The sequence below is a fragment of the Hypomesus nipponensis genome, chromosome 5 (genome assembly GCF_054491055.1).
Source record: "Hypomesus nipponensis isolate SF chromosome 5, ASM5449105v1, whole genome shotgun sequence".
Lineage (NCBI taxonomy): Eukaryota > Metazoa > Chordata > Actinopteri > Osmeriformes > Osmeridae > Hypomesus > Hypomesus nipponensis.
The window spans coordinates 10,536,923-10,556,083 of NC_140365.1; the positions used below are offsets into that span (position 1 = coordinate 10,536,923).

General features: G+C 50.8%; 1 protein-coding gene across 1 annotated transcript in view; it reads right to left on the bottom strand.

Moving 5' to 3' along the window:
* The window catches only part of fat3b (FAT atypical cadherin 3b), a 51,588-nt gene that overhangs the window by 9,701 nt on the left and 22,726 nt on the right, over positions 1-19,161 (bottom strand). The window contains exons 19-43 of the mRNA XM_084698350.1: positions 18,661-19,011; positions 18,063-18,236; positions 17,094-17,624; positions 16,377-16,741; positions 15,565-15,718; positions 14,792-14,899; positions 14,297-14,480; positions 13,768-13,988; positions 13,117-13,569; positions 12,181-12,315; positions 11,553-11,952; positions 11,076-11,272; positions 9,845-9,998; positions 9,463-9,696; positions 8,818-9,210; positions 8,461-8,675; positions 8,213-8,350; positions 6,430-6,573; positions 5,759-5,956; positions 5,286-5,563; positions 4,587-5,143; positions 4,029-4,160; positions 3,760-3,917; positions 1,646-2,162; positions 1,357-1,510 (exon numbers count right to left, since the gene is read on the bottom strand). Of these exons, the coding sequence (XP_084554476.1) occupies positions 1,357-1,510; positions 1,646-2,162; positions 3,760-3,917; positions 4,029-4,160; positions 4,587-5,143; positions 5,286-5,563; positions 5,759-5,956; positions 6,430-6,573; positions 8,213-8,350; positions 8,461-8,675; positions 8,818-9,210; positions 9,463-9,696; positions 9,845-9,998; positions 11,076-11,272; positions 11,553-11,952; positions 12,181-12,315; positions 13,117-13,569; positions 13,768-13,988; positions 14,297-14,480; positions 14,792-14,899; positions 15,565-15,718; positions 16,377-16,741; positions 17,094-17,624; positions 18,063-18,236; positions 18,661-19,011 (6,545 nt within the window). The remainder of the gene's footprint in view (positions 1-1,356; positions 1,511-1,645; positions 2,163-3,759; positions 3,918-4,028; positions 4,161-4,586; positions 5,144-5,285; positions 5,564-5,758; positions 5,957-6,429; positions 6,574-8,212; positions 8,351-8,460; positions 8,676-8,817; positions 9,211-9,462; positions 9,697-9,844; positions 9,999-11,075; positions 11,273-11,552; positions 11,953-12,180; positions 12,316-13,116; positions 13,570-13,767; positions 13,989-14,296; positions 14,481-14,791; positions 14,900-15,564; positions 15,719-16,376; positions 16,742-17,093; positions 17,625-18,062; positions 18,237-18,660; positions 19,012-19,161) is intronic.

Sequence of the window (19,161 nt, forward strand, 5' to 3'; positions counted from 1 at the left end):
AATTCAAATTCTTGATATCCAAAATTCAAATTCTTGATATCCAAAATGCAATTCTGGATATCAAGAATTAATTGGTTAAATGATAAAACGGCTTGCCATAGTCTGTATAGTTCACCAACGATTTGATTTGATTTCATAACTTCATTAACACTTCAAACACAGAGAGTTTTCTTAAATACGATTCCTTTGATCCTGGTTTTTTAAGGAATTGCATTTGAGACAACTCTGGCCGATTTACGACTGCTATTTCGAGTTCGGAAAGTCTTCTGAAGTTCAGAGCAAATCCCAGATGAGAAAACTTTCATTAATGCCAAATATTTTCCTAAATCCAATTCAGAAGAAATTCTTCTTAACTGCGTTCGAGAATGAGGCCCATTGTTATTGTACATCAGTATGCTTTGCAAGCTGCTCCAAAAGGCAGTGAATTTCCCTTCAGTAAAATGTGAAACAAAAAGTAAAACAGGAGCATCCTGACCGAATTATAGAAACAGACCGAATAACAAAAAGCGAGGTGAGTGAGCGCGGGAAATGGAACAGAGACTGAAATTGAATCTGGGCTGAGGCGTGCTCAGACAATCTTCTCTGTTTGAGTCCCCGGCTCACCCTGAACAACAAGTCAGAGACTGGCTTCAACAAACAAGCTGTAGCTGTCCTGCAGTTCAGACAGAGGGAAGACGTGCAGACAGATGACTCTCTTTTCTTCTCTCCTCCTCTGTCAACACACACACACACACACACAGGCGGGTACACACTCGACCCACATTCTGAGCCTGGAACCCTGCTGGGATGGGGGCAGCGAACACAACGCATTTTCCTTTCAATTATTTCCTCACGCTGACAGGTTTTGAAAGCGTCGTACGAAATTGGTGACAGGAAACTGAAGAAAACAGCTATTGCAGAAGAAATGACTACCGATTGTCAATAATTCATTCTTTTTTGTTTCCTTTGTAATTTATTCAAACTTAATGTCTTAATCTCATTAATGCCTAAGGCATGTTTTTCACAAGCTTTACTAGTTCTTCTTTAAGATCATGTCAATGCTGTTATTCGTTTTTTTCATCGATCTGCGAAAGGTTTGAGTTTATAGTTCGCTTAACAAGCACCACTGGGTGAGTACGGCGAAACAATAAATTGTAATACCTAGTTGATGAAGTGCAGAAAACCATCTCCGGGCCGTAATTCAATTGGCGTAATTCACAACGCTGACGTGTCGCACATGGCTCGAACGCACGCAGACAGCCCCAAACACATACACAGACACGTACACACACACACACACACGTACACACACACACACACGTTCTCCCTCAAGATTGGGCGGGGGAGTGAGGAGGAGGGTTGGGGGATTCTACTCACGTGAGTCCGACCAGGCCTCTGGGACAACCACAGAGGAAGGTGCTGCCCACAGACTTACAATCCCCTGCGTTCTGACAGGGGTTAGGGATGCATGATGTCAGCTCCACCTCACAGCGCCCCCCAGTGAAGCCCGTGCCGCAACTGCATCCGAAACCTACAGTCACATACAGCCGGGTTGAAAAGCGAGGTCGCACGCACAATCCACACGTATGGACTCGCACGCATGCAAAAACCTAACCCCTCGATTAGGGTCAATGGAAAAAAACAGACACAGACACACAAAACGCACCCCCAGAGGGCAGGCTGTTGCAGGTGGCTCCGTTCAAGCAGGGCCGGTTGACGCAGGGGTCGGGGTAGAGGACGCAGCCCAGCTTCACCTCACTCAGGCCAGCTATCTCAGCGTAACGGCTCCTCTTGTTCTGGAGGGGCAGCTCGTTCCCGTTCAGTACCAGAGAACTCAGGCAGCCCTGGAAGCCATCCTGGGCCCTCGGCGGGACCCTAGTCCCCCCTGCCCGCTCCCCGGGCCCCGGCCCCTGACCCTGGCTCTCCGCCTGGCTGCCGGGGGGCCTGACCTGGGCCCCGAAGAAGAAGGAGGAGTCTGAGGCCAGGGGCCACAGGCGTATGGGGGCCCTCGCAGCCCTCCGGCGCTCCACATAGCTGTCGTCCAATGAGAGCAGGGTGTAGTTCTGAGTCAGCTCCAGTGCCACGGCATGCCAGCGTCCATCGCTGATTGGTCGGCCCGAGATACCCATGATGCCTAGGGTGTTGTCGCAGTCCTGCTGGAACCACAGGCGCCCCCCTTCAATCTGTTGATGACACAGAATAATACGCTGTTGTTTGTGTGTTTTGTTGGCGTGTGTGAATGTGTGGTTTGGGTTGATGTGTGGGTGTGTGTGTCCACACGTGTGTGTTGAATGTGTGTGTTTGTGTACGTCTCTGTCGATGTGTGTGAGTCACGTGCTGCCATTTATGTCCATGTGTGCCCGACTGAGCGTGCATTTCAGTTGTGTGTGTGTGTGCTTGCGTCTGTGTGCGCATGTTTGCGTCCCTACGTGTGTACACGTGTGTGCGTCTGCACGTGTGCCTGCATGTATATGTGTATGTATGTCTGCTTGTGTCCCTGCATGTATATATGTGTGTATGTCTGCTTGTGTCCAGGCGTGTGTATGTGTGTGTCTAGTCTACATGTGTCCATGCGTGCGTCCGTGCGTGTGTGTAGGGCTGTTTTGGCAGCCGCTTTGTCACTGGTCACCCAGACACTCGTCTGGGACAGTTGTTGATTTGCATGAATGCTAAAATGACAATCACACCTTAATGACACACCTCTGGAGAGGTGATCTCAACAGTTGAAGAGGAAGGTGGACAGAGGAAGACTCTGAAATTATCATTAAAAGTTGTGTTCTTGAAAATAAGGTTCTAAACAGCTTTTAATGTCATGTTTGATATGCTTTTGTTTCTTATTTTATGTATTACATTCTAGTAATATTTTTAACACTGTAACATGTACATGTACAGGGTTTACAGAGTTTGTGCCTGCAGCAGACCAACATATGTTTAACATATTCCCGTGTCTTGCAAGGGCACCACTTGGTCTACTGCAGTCTTGATTAATGATCCAATTTGAATTTGTATGCGTTCGACAACTTTTCTGTCACATGACCGGTGTCCCCATTTTAGTCAGGTTTGGGTGTATATAGGAAGAAGTTTTTACCAATCACTTCGAGTTCTGTTTACGATACAGCTCCGGTGCGTTAGGCGCCTAGTCCTCATTGTGAATACCTTTGTTAACCATTGCTCTGAAGGTATGTTTTGTACTTGATGATATTTCATTATCATTGTATTGATTATCTTGCTATTTAGATAATAAACTATTAATGTGTGCATTTTAAAGTTACTTGTTCTCCTTGAAACGTATCTATCAAGCTACGGCGGTGAAAACTTTGATCTAGTCTGGTTGATGCGGCTAACTGATTATAAACATAGACTTTTGGAGTAGGTTTTAACTTAAGGCCTCTGAGTCACTTACAGTGGATCTCCACGCTCCGAAGGAATTTACCGGAGCCTCTGAGTGATCGATTACATATCCTACTAGGTCTACTATGGTTAAAATCCATATTATAGTAGAGATAAACGACTGTTTAGTGAACACGCATACTTTAGGGTCGGTGCTCTGATCAAGCAGACGATTTTTACCTACGTCAGAGTTTCATGTCATTAACTGTTTAGCGCTCAAGGTTACAGGTAACGCACTTGTGCACATTGTCAAAAATTGGAGTCAGATATTAACGAGTCAATTATCTCCCTGAGAATCTAACCAAAGGTGACTTGTGGTTCCCAAGCCAGGGACAAACACCAAGCGCGTCTCTGGCCTTTCGATTCACAGCCTACATGTGTGTCCAGTACCTTGAGCATGGTGCAGGGGTTGGCCCGTGTGAACATGATGACTCCCCTGCTCTGCAGCGTTCTGATCCTCAGCCCCAGCCTTATCTCTCCATCCTGGATGCTGTCAGTCACCCTGTACTTGATGTAGCTGTTCCCCGCAAAATTCAGAGACGTCTGACCTGAAAACACACACACACCAACACAACAAAACACATGGGTGCCACCCTTGATATAAAGAAAGACCGAGAACGTTCTCTGATGACGGTCTAGTCAAATGTCCAGGGTTTCACCTGCACACTCTTCCAGCCTGTTGGGTAGACACTGGCAGACAGAGGGCGCCGTGGGGCCGGAGCGAACACACTGCATGTCCCCTGGACAGGACTGGCCCTCACACTTCTCCAGAGGGGTGGGGCAGGCGCCACCTGGAGGAGGGCCCACAACATGACATCCTGTTACCTGCTGACAGGCTTAGCTGGGATCATTGTGACTGCTGGGGATGGAGGAGGCTGACACCAAAACTAGATTTGCGTGTGTCTGTGTGTGCTTGTGCAGTTGTGGGTCAATGTGTGCGTGTGTGTATTTGCGTGTACATACTACATAGGTCTGTGTACATGATTGAGCATGTGTGTGTGTGTGTGTGTGTGTGTGTGTGAAATATATATATATACATTCTATATATATATATACATATATATATATATACAAATATGTGTGTATGTGAGGGTGTGTATGTATACAAGTGTGGGTGTATGGGTGTATATAAGTGTGGTGTATATGTATATAGGTGTGCATGTATGTGTATGTACATAGGTGTGTGTGTGTACAGTGTGTGTGTATATGGTGTTCACCAGGGCAGGAGCAGGTCTCTGTACGCGTGAAGCGCGGCGTCACCAGGCTCAGTCGGTCCGTGTTGTAGGGAGGCGCCGGGCGCGCCTCCACTCCCAGCCTCGCCTCGCACAGCTGCTCCCCGCAGTCCAGCTCCCCAGAGCAGCCCGTCCCCACCACCTCCGCCCCCGCCAGCGCCCCCCGCAGGGCCCCCCGCCCCCGGGCCAAGCGCAGCCTCTGCGCCACCTCCTCCGGGGAGTAGAAACCCCCGGCGTCCCCCTCCACCCCCAGCTCCGGTCGATCCACAGCCACCAGCAGGTCCAGGTCGGGGGTGCCCGACACGGGCTGGAGCCCCAGGACGTGAAGGGGGTCCTGTTGGCCCGGGGACCAGCCCAGCAGGGAGCGCAGGGTGCGTTGCACCTCGTCCAGGTGGCGGCTGAGCAGCTCTTCGGGGGTGAGGGCGGGGAAGCGGAGCGTCACGGCGCCGCGCAGGAGCTCGTCCGTCGCCTGCTCCACCCGCAGGCGCACCTCCGCGATGACGGAAAAGCGGCCGTCGCTCACCGTGGCGTTCAGCTGGTAGCTGAGGGGAGACAACGGTTCCTCTCTATGTCACAGACAGGCTTTTAGGGGAGGGGTAAAGATTGCAAAATAATATATTTTTGGGATGATCAATGATGCGTGAGGTATGTATATTTGGTGTGTATATGTGTGTGTGTGTATACCCTCCAGGCTCCAGTCCAGCCATGGCCACTATGCTGCCATCCTGCCGGTTGACCTTGAACATGCTCTTGGGCAGGGGTTTCTGGGTAAAAGAGAGCACGTCGGTGACATCACGGTCCATGGCGGAGATCCGGCCGATCGGACCCCCTGGGAAGACGTCCGTTGCCATGACGATGAACACCTCTAGCGGGTAGACGGTGGGCTTGTATTGGCTGTCCCCGATCACCCTGACAAACACCCAGGACGACGAGGAGAGGCGGGGCTTACCAGAGTCCCTGGCCTGGGAGACATCACACAAACAACAACAAACAAACAATTGATTTGCAATAATAACATATTCACTTTGCACAGGCTTATCCAAAGCAAAGAGTACTGGGATGAACTCTTAGCCGCTAAGCTATACCCCCCCCCCCCCCCCCTCCTGTTTATCATGTATCATTCCTAACGTCAACAGCAGAACAGAAGGGACTCTGACCTGGACCTCCAGGGTAAACTCTCTGGTGGCGTCGGGTCCGAACACACGGTTGGAGCGCAGCTCCCCCGTCTGGTCCACAGAGAAAGTGTTCCCCTCGTTGCCCGATATGATGCGGAACTCGAACGGGGGGCCGTTCTTTGGCGAGTCCTTATCGGTGACGGACAGCTTGAGCAATGTGGATCCTGCCGGCTGGTTGAGCTGGAAGGGGGCAAGGGGGGGAGGGGCAAGAAGGGGAGTTAGGGAGGGGATGAGGAGGGGAGGAGAGGGACAGCAGAGTGGATTTGATCACCTGAGCGCAAACCACGGACGAGAGTCCAGCCTCCAAGAGGTGCGGGTGAGACTCGCTCTCAAGCGAAGACTAAACACTTGACTTCACTGTGCTAGGCTGTGTCTTTCGGTGAGCAGGTGTGAGCCCGATGGAAAGAGTGACTGGCGAAGGTGGAATTTAAGTCACAGTTTGTCTTGTTTTCTATCCTCTGAATGCAGTGAGAGAGAGGGGAAGACATGCAGCAAAGGGCCTGGGCCGGATTGGAACCCAGGTCCCATAATAAGGCGTCAGCCTATGCGATACTTATTGGGTCAGGGCCTGCCTAAGTTGTTGCTTAAAACACTCCCCAATTTTCTTAGTAGGTCTGTCAGTGGTTGTCACAGCGAGACAGGGTGACCCCTACCTGGATGTTGGCGGTGGCGTTGGGCGGGGAGAAGGTAGGAGGGTTGTCATTGACGTCAGACACGTTGATGTTGACAGTGACGGTGGAGGACATAGCAGGGGATCCGCTGTCAAACGCCTGGACCAAGAGAGAGTACTTCGACACCTATACACACACACACGCACACACTAGTAAACTTCCTGCAGAAAAAATAACACTTTTACATTTAGCAGACGTTCTTATCCAGAGCGACTTACAGAAAGTACAGGGACTTTCCCCCCGTGGCAAGTTAGGGTTAAGTGCCTTGCCCAAGGACACAACATCATTTAGGCACAGTCGGAAATCGATCTGGCAACCTTTAGATTACTAGCCCGGTTCCCTAACCGCTCAGCCATCTGACTCCCGTTTAACTGACACTCTTATCCAGAGTGACTTCCAGTAAGTACAGGGACATTCCCCGTGGCAAATAGGGTGAAGTGCCTTCATTGTGTGCGACCGGGAATCGAACCGGCAAGCTTCTGATTAATAGCCCGATTCCCTAACCGCTCAGCCATCTGAGCCCCTCTACATATACATTTGTTACATGCTGACTGGAGTACAGTAACAGGCTACTTTCTGGCCTATTGAATACCTTTGGCAAAAATGTTCAATTGATGCCAAATGCTGCAGCACGATTAGAACCAGAACCAGAAAATGCAACTGCATTAAACCTACTCTCTCTTCTCTACACTGGCTTCCAATCCTAGCCAGGGCCGACTTCAAAGTCGTACTCCTAACGTGCAAATCACTCCGCGGATTAGCATCGCCCCTATCTCTCAGAAATCCTCGCACCCCATAACCAAACAAGGAAATTACGATCCCAAGATGCCGGATATCTGGTGGTTCCTAACATCAAGAGGGAAACAGCGGGGGGGGGGGGGGGGGGGCAGGGCGTTCTCATTTAGACTTCTTCCCCTCTGGAATGGATTTCCTGCTTCAATCAGAGAGGCTGACACGATCTCAACATTTAAAGCGAGATTAAAAACCTTTTCATTCTTTTCTCACGGCTGTTAAAGTGTGTGACTTGAGTGGAGCATGGTTGGGTTGTGCCGAGTGTTTGTGTTGCACTGCAGGTCACTGCATCGCCTGCTTGTGTTGTACTGCATCCTATGAAATGACAATGAAGCCGAGTTGAACTCGTGTGTGACTTGTGTGTAGCATGCTGCGTACATTTGTGTGACATGGATGTTGAGGTGAGTTAATGTGTTTTGCTTGAAGAAAAATATGGGGGGGGGGGGGGGGGCAGGATGTACATTGATAGAGCTTCTATCCTCTGGAACAGACTGCTTCAATCAGGGTGGTTGACATGAACATTAAACATGAACATTAAAAATCCTCTTTTTAGTCAGCCCTGCGGCTGAACTGCTGCGCTAGTTCACACTTAATTGGTGGGAACTTTACCCTGACTGTTTTTGCTCATTTCCCACTCTACCTGGTGTGGGGGGTTGAGTTAACATCTGCTTTAGCCTAGTTTAGGTGCAGTTCTATGGGCATATGTGAAGCCCTCTGTGACATTGCTTTCTATAAAGGGCTCAAAAGAGCTATACACATAGAATTGGATTGGACTTCAGGGCACTCTGCATTTCAAAACTTGTTTGGAATTCAAACTGCAGTATACAGTATATCCGACTACATATCCTGTTCTGTGGTTTCAGGAAAATGTGGTTAGTAGCAGTCAGTTAGTTGTGAGTTGTAGTATTTCGTTCATTAAGAGTGAATTCATCTAATAAAGCCATGAGTTCTGTTTGTTTGTGTGTTTCCCTACCAGTTCCCGATCCATACGCTTGTTGACTTTGAGCAGGCCTGTCAGCGGATCGATCCAGAACTGGTTTCCACGGTCACCCTTCAGGATAGAGTAGGTGATGCGACCATTGACCTGGCTGTCCAAATCCTCAGCCAGCAACTAGAGGAACACAAGAGAAACAGCCTGGTCACATTTACACACGTACACACACACACACACAACCAGCAATTGAGACACTAGATATCAGTAATAATCCTACTGGCGGTTACCCTGGTGATGGTTTGTCCGACTGATGCATCCTCGCCGACCAGGACATTGTAGATGTCCTGACTGAAGGTCGGGGCGTTGTCGTTGACGTCCATAAGCTCAATGGTTACCATGGTAGCAGCGCTGAGGGGAGGGGATCCGCCATCCCAGGCCTCCACAGTCAGGAAGTAGTCTTTACACACCTCAAAGTCCAGATCATCAGCTATGGAGATGGAGCCTGCACACACACACACACACACACACACACACGGGAAGTGGGTTGTACTGAGTTACGGTCAACTGTTCGTTTACAGAAAGATGCAAACACTGACACACTGATATACACACAAACACACACACACAAACACACACACACCCACCCAGGGTCCGGTCGATGGTAAACTTCCCCAGCTCGTTCCCGGAGCGTATACTATAGCTGATCTCCGCGTTGGGCCCCATATCAGCACTGCTGGCGGTCACCCTCAACACCTCGGTTCCCAAAGCCACGTCCTCGGGCACGGTGACGGCGTAGTCCTTCTTCAGGAAGACGGGGGCGTTGTCGTTGACGTCCAGCACCACCACGGTCAGCTCCGTCTGGGAGGACAGCGCCCCCTGTTGGCCCCCCCGGTCCGCCGCTTGGATCCGGACCCGGTAGGAGTCGCGGGTCTCGCGGTCCAGAGGCTTCTCCAGGACCAGCACACCCGACACCGGGTCGATGGAGAAGACGCCGTCGGCCGAGTCCAGCAGGGTGTAGAGCACCATGCGGTTCAGGTCTGTGGAAGAGAGGCGTGCACGGGCGCACACGCACGCACGCAAGCACATACACACGTGTGCGCACACGCACAGACGCACACACGGACACACACAAACATTCATGCACACACATCCCCACCCATCCACATATGTAGAAGTCACATGATGAGGTGTACTTTATGTGATCACTTTCACCTGCTAAACAGAGCACATGTGCAATGTAGAACACGTAACCCATCCTCATCATTCTTTTCTCCATGCCCCTAGCGCACCTTCGTCAGGGTCGTTAGCTTGCAGTCTGGTCAAGAGAGCTTTAGGGGCGGCGTTCTCGTAAACCGTGGCCAGGTATTGGCTGGAAGAAAATAGGGGGGCGTTGTCGTTGATGTCCAAAAGCTTGAGGGAAATCTCAGAACGACAGAAGAGCCCGCCTCCGTCGGTTGCCTGGGCAATAAGCTTGTAGCTGGCTGTCTTTTCACGGTCCATGAGGGAGGCTGTCCTTAACTCACCTGGGTTCACACACACACACGCACAACATCGAAACAAACTGGGTCGATCAACATCAGGTGTGTTTCATGGCGCCTGATCAGTGAAGTGTGATGCGACATATCCCTCCCGTGTGTGTCTGTGTGTGTCTGTGTGTGTCTGTGCGTTTACCCGTGTTTGCATCCATGAAGAAGTCTTCCACTCCTATCCCGAACAGTGAGTACTGGATCTCAGCACTCGATCCAGAATCAGCATCTGTAGCCCCCACTGTCAAGATGCCCTTATTAGGAGGAGTGTCTTCAGGGATGGACATGCTGTACACCGCCTGGCACAAACACACACACACACATTGTTATGCCATATGGCTTGCCAAGAAGAAACTATTCAATTAAACACGTACCACTGCCCTGTACTGGGCAGATTCCCTCTGGCGTAAACATGCAGTTGGCAGTGCCACCGCCTAACCCTGACCCTGCTTCAGGCATCCCCATCCAGCACACTCAATTGAGCCCCTAACACTGTGAAAAACGGCCCCAGGTCTAGTCCACCACTCACACCCCCAAATGAAGCCTTCATCGGCAACATTTTAGTTTCCAATGTTTCCCAAAGGCTTTCCTCCAGGCCTCCCCGTCATTTTGAAAATGTTCTTCTGTTTCTGCTGCTTTGCCTAATCACCTCTCATCTCACCTCTCTCTCTCTCTCTCTCTCTCTCTCTGTCTGTCTCTGTCTCTCTGTCTCTCTCCACCCCTTTCTCTCTCTCTCTCTCTCTCTCTCTCTCTCTCTCTCTCTCTCTCTCTCTCTCTCTCTCTCTCTCTCTCTCTCTCTCTCTCTCTCTCTCTCTCTCTCTCTCTCTCTCTCTCTCTCTCTCTCTCTCTCTCTCTCTCTCTCTCTCTCTCTCTCTCTGTCTGTCCTTGCCTCTCAATGTCCCTTACTCTCCCTATCTTTCACTTTCTATTTCTGTCCCTCATTCTGCCCCCCTTATGTCTCTCTATGTCATCTTCTCTCCATGTCCTTGCTCTCTACTCTCTCTCTCTCTTCTCTCTCTCTCTCTCTCTCTCTCTCTCTCTCCCTCCCTCTCTCTCTCTCTCTCTCTCTCTCTCTCTCTCTCTCTCTCTCTCTCTCTCTCTCTCTGTCCTTGCCTCTCAATGTCCCTTATTCTCCCTATCTTTCACTTTCTATTTTTGGCCCTCATTTCCCCCCCCTTATGTCTCTCTATTTCATCTTCTCTCCATGTCCTTGCTCTCTACTCTCTCTCTTGTTCTCTCTCTTAATTCCCCTCCCTCTTTCTCTGTCTCTCTCTCTCATTCCCTCCATCTTTCTCTCTAATCTGGCGCTGACCTCATGCTAATTGTGTATGTCGCTTCTGTCAGCCCAGACCAAACCCTGACCCCTGGCCCCTGACCTGTGTACAGGCGGGGCTGTTGTCGTTGGCGTCCATGATGGTGACCTCCACAGTGGTGCGAGTGACGTACAGGCCGTCACTGGCTGTGATGTTGAGCAGGTACCAGTCCTGCTGTTCTCTGTCCAGCTGGCCGTTCACAAACACCTTCCACTCCTTCTGGACGGGGGCCAGGGCGAACACGCCCCGCGGGTTACCCCCTGCAGGGGGGAGGGGGAGGGGAGAGAGAGAGAGAGAGAGAGAGAGAGAGAGAGAGAGAGAGAGACACACTTTGACTTGACAAAAATATATTTATTGGGAGGTCAAAACTGCCAGCTATCCACCAGTAACAACAGAGAGAAAGCGAGAGAGGAAGGAAGGTTCATAGCCTAATCTTATCAAAAACTGTGATGTCAAGTCGATCTGTCACAAAACACCTGTCAATTCTCGACTGCTAGATACCACGTCTCACCAGCGATGCGACAGCTGACCGTATCTCACCAGTGATGTGATAGCTGACCAGTCGACTCTGCTCCGAGCTGTCTCCATCCTTTGTGCTCAGAACAGTCACCACCTCCCCAACTGGGTCGCTCTCCCGCACTGCGCCCCGGTAGAGCTCCCTCTCGAAACGCGGGGGGTTGTCGTTGACGTCCGCCACCGTGACGGTAACCACGGCGCTGGAGGAGAGAGAGAACAGCTCGCCCAGGTCAGACGCCACCACCACGAAGGTGTAGCTGGGGCAGGCCTCGTGATCCAGGGGGCCCGTGGTGGTGATCCAGCCCGTCTTGCTGTCGATGGCAAACACAGCGCCCCTGTCGGTGGAGCGGGCCGGGCTGGAGCTGGCCCGGTCGGCTCGGGAGTCCTGGTTCTGGTTGAGTGACGGTCCGATGTTGTATGTGACCTGGTCGGGTCGTATGGAGTGGTCAGCGAGAAAATCAGAAGCTTGTAATCAGAAGGTAGCGGATCAATTCCCCGCCGTGCCAAATGAAGTTGTGTCCTTGGCCAAGGAACTTCACCCTACTTGTCTTGGGGGGAATGTCCCTGTACTTACTGTAAGTTGCTCTGGATAAGAGCGTCTGCTGAATGACTAAAATGTAAATAATCAAAACAACAAATCATTGGTGCAGACCTGTCCGTTGGAGCCCCAGTCTGGGTCCAGCGCTCGAACCTGCACGACCCTGGTGCCCACCGGCATGCCCTCCATCACCATGGCAACGTAGGAGCTGGTCTCAAAGGACGGCTTGTTATCGTTCACATCCAGGATCTGCAGTCAGACAGTACAGAGATCAACTGAGCCTCTGGGCCTCGTGTATTTGCAAACGTAGTGTCATTAGCGCCATGGCCGACCCGCAGATTGCGCACGCTGTAATTTGTAACTACAGGTCAGGAATTACTGATGAGATGTGGGACGTAAAAGAGCAAGCTCTGATTGGTTCATAAGAGGAAAAGAGCTCAGGAACAAGCTCTAATTGGTTCATCAAAGGAGATGATGACCAAACCTTCAAGGAACGCTGGGGAATGAATGTGTAGGATTCATGAAAATATACATAACACGTTTTTTATTCATTCTTCACTATGTGAATCAATCATTAATACAAGCTATTCCTGTGAGTGCACAAATGTTTTCAACTATTTCTAGAACTAACGTCTACTGTCTGACTGTGTGCTCTTCACTTTGTGTGGAATGTTTGGACGAATGGCTTTTATGTGTTTGTTTATCCACTTCAGGACATGGTCAACAGTTTATTTAGGTTCTGTCTAACCTTGGCTCACTGGAGGGGTTAGCCCCAGAGAAAATAGAGATCCCATCTGAGTCCATGCCAGATGAGGTATCCACTTGTTCCTCTGTATTGAAATTCCTTGACTAAAAACCACAACGAGTCTCTTCTCTGGCTATTTATTTGACTCTGTATAAATGAATCCTTTCAGATACATTTACATGACAAACCTTAGCTTGATGTGTTATCTTTCCATTCCTTTCTTTCTTTCTCATTTCTTTGACAATCCGATTTCCCAGAGAGGGTGCACTCACGACCTGAGGGGGGCTGTCAGACATCACACCCACCTTGACCTCCACGTCCACCGTGGAGATGGCCTCGATCAGGTCTCGGCGTGTGGTGGCCATCACCTTGAAGCGGAAGATGCTGACCACCTCGTAGTCCAGCGCCGCGACCAGGCGGATGAGGCCTGTCTCGCGATCCACCAGGAACGTTGCGCCCGAGTTGCTCTCAGGGGTCTCCCCCCCAACCCCACTGAAGGTCCCCGTCTGACCGGGCCCCAGGTAGACGGAGCCCAGGGCTGTGCCCACGGGAGTGTCCTCAGGGATGGTGAAGGAGTACTGGGGCTGGGTGAAGGAGGGCACGAAGGCATCCGGAGGCAGGACATGGATGAAGGCCGACACCAGGGAGTGTTTGACGGGCGTGCCGCGGTCCGTGGCTTTGACGAAGAAGGACAGGATGGTGCCCTGGAGGTGGTCTACACTCCCCTTGGTCACCATCCACCCGCTGTCTGGCTCCACCTAGTGGTGGTGGATATCAGACAAATATCCCAGCATTATACATTCAAAATGTCCCAATTAAACATTTCACTAAATGAAATTGAAAAACAAATAAATGTTTCTATATAATTTAGCACCTATAGGGACCATTGGATACATTGATAACAGAAAACCAGTAACAGAGAGAGAAGTCCGGTGTCAATAAACTTCGATTCAAACCTCCAGGACGTCAACTAGGGGCAGGCGCGCCTCACTGTAGAGGGAGTAGCTGACCCTTCCATTGGGCCCGGCATCCAGGTCCGTGGCCTGGATCTGGGTGACTAGCGAGCCCTTGGCCACATCCGACTTGATGCTCATTCGGTACTCCACCGCCCGGAAACGTGGAGCGTTGTCGTTCTCATCAGCCAGGACGACGCGCACGGTACAGAAGGAGGCACGACCTGGAAGAAAAAGAGAGAAGTTCACATGCACTGTTCTGTTCTTCTTCTTCTTCTTCTATTTTTTTAAGGAAGTCAATGAAGAATTGGCGACTTTATGATTTCTGGGAGAGGGCACTAAAATATTCTAAGCCACCGACGATATCTCTTCATGCTGCTCAGAAGCATAGAGCTATTACAGCTCCGCTTACACCTCCAAATCCCCTTTAAGACCAGGATTTAAAACTCACTGAACGTGAATCCAACCTAATCTGCCTCTCATCCACACTGAAGGTCGACGCCGACATGCGCGACAGGGGCGGCGGGCTTACCTCCACCGTCTAGAGCCATGACGGTCAGAACGACGTCCTTGTTGAGCGGGTTCTCCCGGTCCAGTTTCTGGGCGGTGGTGATAAGTCCTTCAGGGTTGATTCTGAACTGAGTCTTTCCGAGGTCGTTGATGAAGGAGTAGGCGATCTGACCGAATAGGCCCAAGTCTTCGTCTGTGGCTCGCACCTGAAGTTGGGCGGTGAGCACTGTTTACATTACAACAAATCTACAAAGGTTGCATTGTAAGTAAGTAGATTTTATTTGGACATGGACATGACAATGTCATTGGACGAACCAGATGCATTGTTTACAGTGTGTTAGCATAAATGCTAGTTTACAACACCTGTCCACGGGAGGCTTTTTACAAACAGCAAAATAAACTAAAAAAAAACAGAAAAAAGATCAAACACTGTGTGTATTGTGTGTAGAATTTGGTTGATGTAGCAGAATATGGTCTCGCTATGGAGTGTCGTTCCTGGTTGGTCTGGGTTTCCTACCTGTATGACCTTTGACCCTGCAGGGGCGTTCTCTCTGACCTCAGCCAGGTAGAACCGCTGGCTGAACACAGGGCTGTACAGGTTGGCGCCCAACACGCGCACGTTTACCTGGGGACCAACAAACGCATCAACACTACCATAATCGCTGTTACGTCACTGTCCTCCTGACTCTGCTACACCAACACCCATTGTCAGCACCGACACACGCATTTTCAACACCGACACCATCCATTTCATTATCACTATTGTCCCCATCACCGCCATCATCATCAATCTTCAGTATTTACATCATTCATCAATCATTTACATTTCTTCATTTAGCAAATGCTTTTATCTAAAGCGACTGACAAACTGTCATCATCATCAGCAGCAGAAGAAAAGCTTCTTTGTCCATCCGCGTGACACACGCATTCATGCACGTGTTCTCTACATTGTCCTTCCTCCAAGGGTAGGCAGGAGCAGGGGTCAGCCACACTGAGGCGACCTGGGGCCAAGTCCATGTGCTCCCCACATTCCTGGACAGGAGAGTAATCTGCTCTGGATGTTGTGGGCACGGGGTCCCATGTAAGCACAGGGAGAACATGCAAACCCCACACAGAAAAGCTCGGGAGATAGCCCACCTGAGCACCAAACGGTGCTCCAAGCAGGAATCGAACCCCGAACCTTCTTGCCGCGAGGCGACAGTGCGAGGCCACACTCATAATCCTCCTCATTCACCCTCACAATCGTCGTCATCGTCACTATCGTCACTGGTGAGGTGCGACGCGGCCTACCTGTGCCGTGTTGGTGAAGACTCCGTCCGACACGGACACGTTGAGGCGGTAAGACCCCTTCGTGCCCTGCCTGCGCTGGTTGGACAGAGTGATCACCCCCGTTTCGGCGTCCATCCCAAACGTCATCCTCTCGTCTCCCGATAGGATGCTGTACCTGTAGCCAGACAAACAGGAATGGTGAAGGAGGAGCTTCTGGTCCACCTCTGAACACTAGAACCACCAACATTCACCAATATCCCCTAGGACCACCAAGAGGGTCATCTTTACCCCCTGCCGCCACAGTCCCAGCCATCACAAAGATGTCATGAAGAAGTACAATTGATTAATTTAGCTCCAGTAATAGGACAAGGCCATCTCCCTATCGTGTCAATATCTATTTAGCAATTGATCTATACATTTGTCTATCATATCTAGCTTGTTGACCTGCTTATCAAAAGGCAACAATGGACGTTGTTAAGCAACCAGACGTGGTGCAAATGTTGAGCACAACATTATGCAGCGGTTTCTATGAGGGGTCAAAATGACTCAATGGGTGGACTGATGTACAGTACCAGTCAAAAGGTAGGACACATTTTCCCAAATGATCAAAACAAATAATAATTATAAATAAATAAAAAATCCCACAGTCTCAAAAATGTACTAGATGATTAGGAAACCCATTTTAGCAAAATTCATGAACGGAGAGAGGTTTTTAACAAAGTTACATGCATTTGAAAATGCCATGGTGGTATAGTGTCCCCATGGCATTGGTTCTATAACGGTATGAACAGCGAGGGGAGCCAGTGGAGAAACTAGCTTGTCCTTTCGCTCACCTCAGTTTGTCGGCGTCACAGATGTCCGCGTCCGACGCCTGAACGCAGGTCACAAAGTGCCTACGGGGAGCCAGCTCGCTTACGTACGCCTCATACGTCCCCTGGCTGAAAACGGGCGGGTTGTCATTGGTGTCGGTGACCATCACCGTGACGGTGACGTCGCTGCTGAGGGGGGGCTCCCCTTGGTCGGTTGCCCGGATGATGAAGTTGTAACGTTGGGTGACCTCGTAGTCCAGCATGCGCGCGGTGAGGACCAGGCCACTGCTGCTGTCCACGTGGAAGTAGTCGGTGCTGTTGAAGACATCTGACAGAATCTGGTAGCTCACCTCTGCGTTCCTTTCAGAGTCCTGGTCCAGAGCTAGCACCTGGAGACACGGGAGGGACATCAAATCAGGGTGAGACTGAGGTTAGATTGGGTTAGACAAAGATTAGATTTGGGATAGCAGACCAATTTAGGACTAGAAAGGAAAGGACAGGATATGTTGGGATGGTTTACAAGATTAGGTCTGATTTCAGTTGGACCACATTCAGTTAGGATGTAACATTAATAAACACAAATATTGTATGCTTGCACTCTCTCTCTCCTCCCACCCCCTCCCCCTCTCTCTCTCCCCCTCCCCCTCTCTCTTTCTCTCTCTCTCTCTCTCTCTCTCTCTCACTCACTCACTCACTCACTCACTCACTCACTCACTCACTCACTCACTCACACACACACACCTGCAGCACAGCTGTTCCAATCATGGAGTTCTCGGCCAGCGTGGCAGCGTACGCGGCGTTCCGGAACAGCGGGGGGTTGTCGTTGACGTCCAGCACGGCGATGTCCACGTCCACCTCCGACCGAGCCCCTGTCAGAGTGTCCGTTGCCTTCACCGTCAGCCGGTAGTACTGCGTGTTCTCGTAGTCCAGCGGGTACACCACGCGGATGACCCCCGTGTCGAAGCCTATGTCGAACTGCAGCGACGGGTCGCCCTCCATGATGGTGTAGATGACCGTCTGGCCCTCGGGGCTGGTGGCATTGATGCAGAGGACGGCCGACCCCAACGTCACGTCTTCCCTGACCGCGATGCCGTAGAAGGGCTTGTCGAAGACGGGCATGGCCTTGTTGACGATGGTGATGGGCACCTCCACCTCGCTGGATAGGGAGGGGGAGCCTCCATCCCGGGCCACCACCACCACCTTGTACTCGGCGTTGGATAGGTCCACCTCGAATGACCTCCTCAGGCTTAGCTGACCGGTCTGGAGGTTCACCTATGTGTGGGAGGGGCTAAGATATTAGATGGCGTATCACTGCACAAAAGTCTTCGGTACATCAGATTTTTTAAATGATAAATGTCGTAAATAAAATTGTTCTCGTCTTTTGTGAGGTGGTATAAAAGTTAAAGTAGTAGAAAATGTTTGCTTAATCTTTTCATTGCATTATTACTTTACTTTAAGTTTTTGAAATCATTATTTGTGCCTAAGACTTTTGCAGAGTACTGCAGTTTTTTTTTTACGAGATGCAATGAGATACAACATCTCAGAATATTAATATGATCAGATCAGAAGGCCACAGCATTCTTTGTGAACCATTTACTGGACAGTAACTCCCCACCCCCACCACACACACACCCAGAAGTCCTGCCTCACCATGGTCCTCAGAAGCACAAGGACCTCCAGAGTGCCCCTTTAAAACCAAGACTCGGCTACCTCAAAATTCTTGTGTTCCTCCTTGAGGCTGTAGGTCACCGCCCCGTTGAGGCCTGCATCCTTGTCGGTGGCCGTCACCCTGAAGATGGCCGAGCCTGGGTCCGCCTCCACCTGCACCGCAGCGTAGTACGGCAGGTTGACAAACTCCGGGGAGCTGTCGTTCACATCCTCCACCTGTAGAGGGAGACACCCGTTAGAGAGCGAGAGAGAGAGCGAGAGAGAGAGAGAGAGAGAGAGAGAGAGAGAGAGAGAGAGAGAGACTATAGTTCTGAGGAAGGGAGTGAAGACTTACATTCATGCATTTAGCAGACGCTTTTATCCAAAGCGACTTCCAAGAGAGAGCTTTACAAAAGTGCATCGGTCACCGATCATTACAACGACATAGCCCCAAACATTGCGGGTGGCCAAAACAGGAAGCATACATTGTGAAAAACCAAATGAGTCCCAAAGGGAAGAACCATAAGAGCATAAGACTTGGAGAATTGAGAGGGTGAGTGCTAAGAGGCTCCCAACTCAATTCCTCTGAGATACACACATAAACACATACACAAGTACTGCACACACACACACCTCCCAAAACAGACACGCCGTTCCGTACCTGCACCTGTACAGTAACCCTAGCAACCCTGAGGCGGTCGTACTCGCGGCTGGCCTCGACCACCAGCTCATAGCTCTCCTGCTCCTCGCGGTTGAAGGGAACCCCTGCCGTCAGGACCACGCCAGACGTGGGTCGGACCGCGAATCGACCGCCGGCGTTGAGCAGCACGTACTTCAGCGGCTCATTGAGGCGGTGACCGATGGCGTTGACCACGGTGACCACGGTGACGTTGGAGCTGTTCTCCGGGATGGAGGCGGAGTAGAAGGGACGGGTGAAGAGCAGGCCGCTGTCCATGGCCTCTCGGACCAACACGGTGACCAGCGCTGTGCTGGAGAAACGCCCGTCCCACACCTGGAGAGCACACGGCCACGTCACACAGCTGTTCTGGTCACTATCTTCTGTCTGTCTGTCTGTCTGTCTCTCTGTCTGTCTGTCTGTCACAACCTTCTTTCAGTCTGTCACAAAATGTTGTCTGTCTGTCCATCCATCAGAACCTTCTGT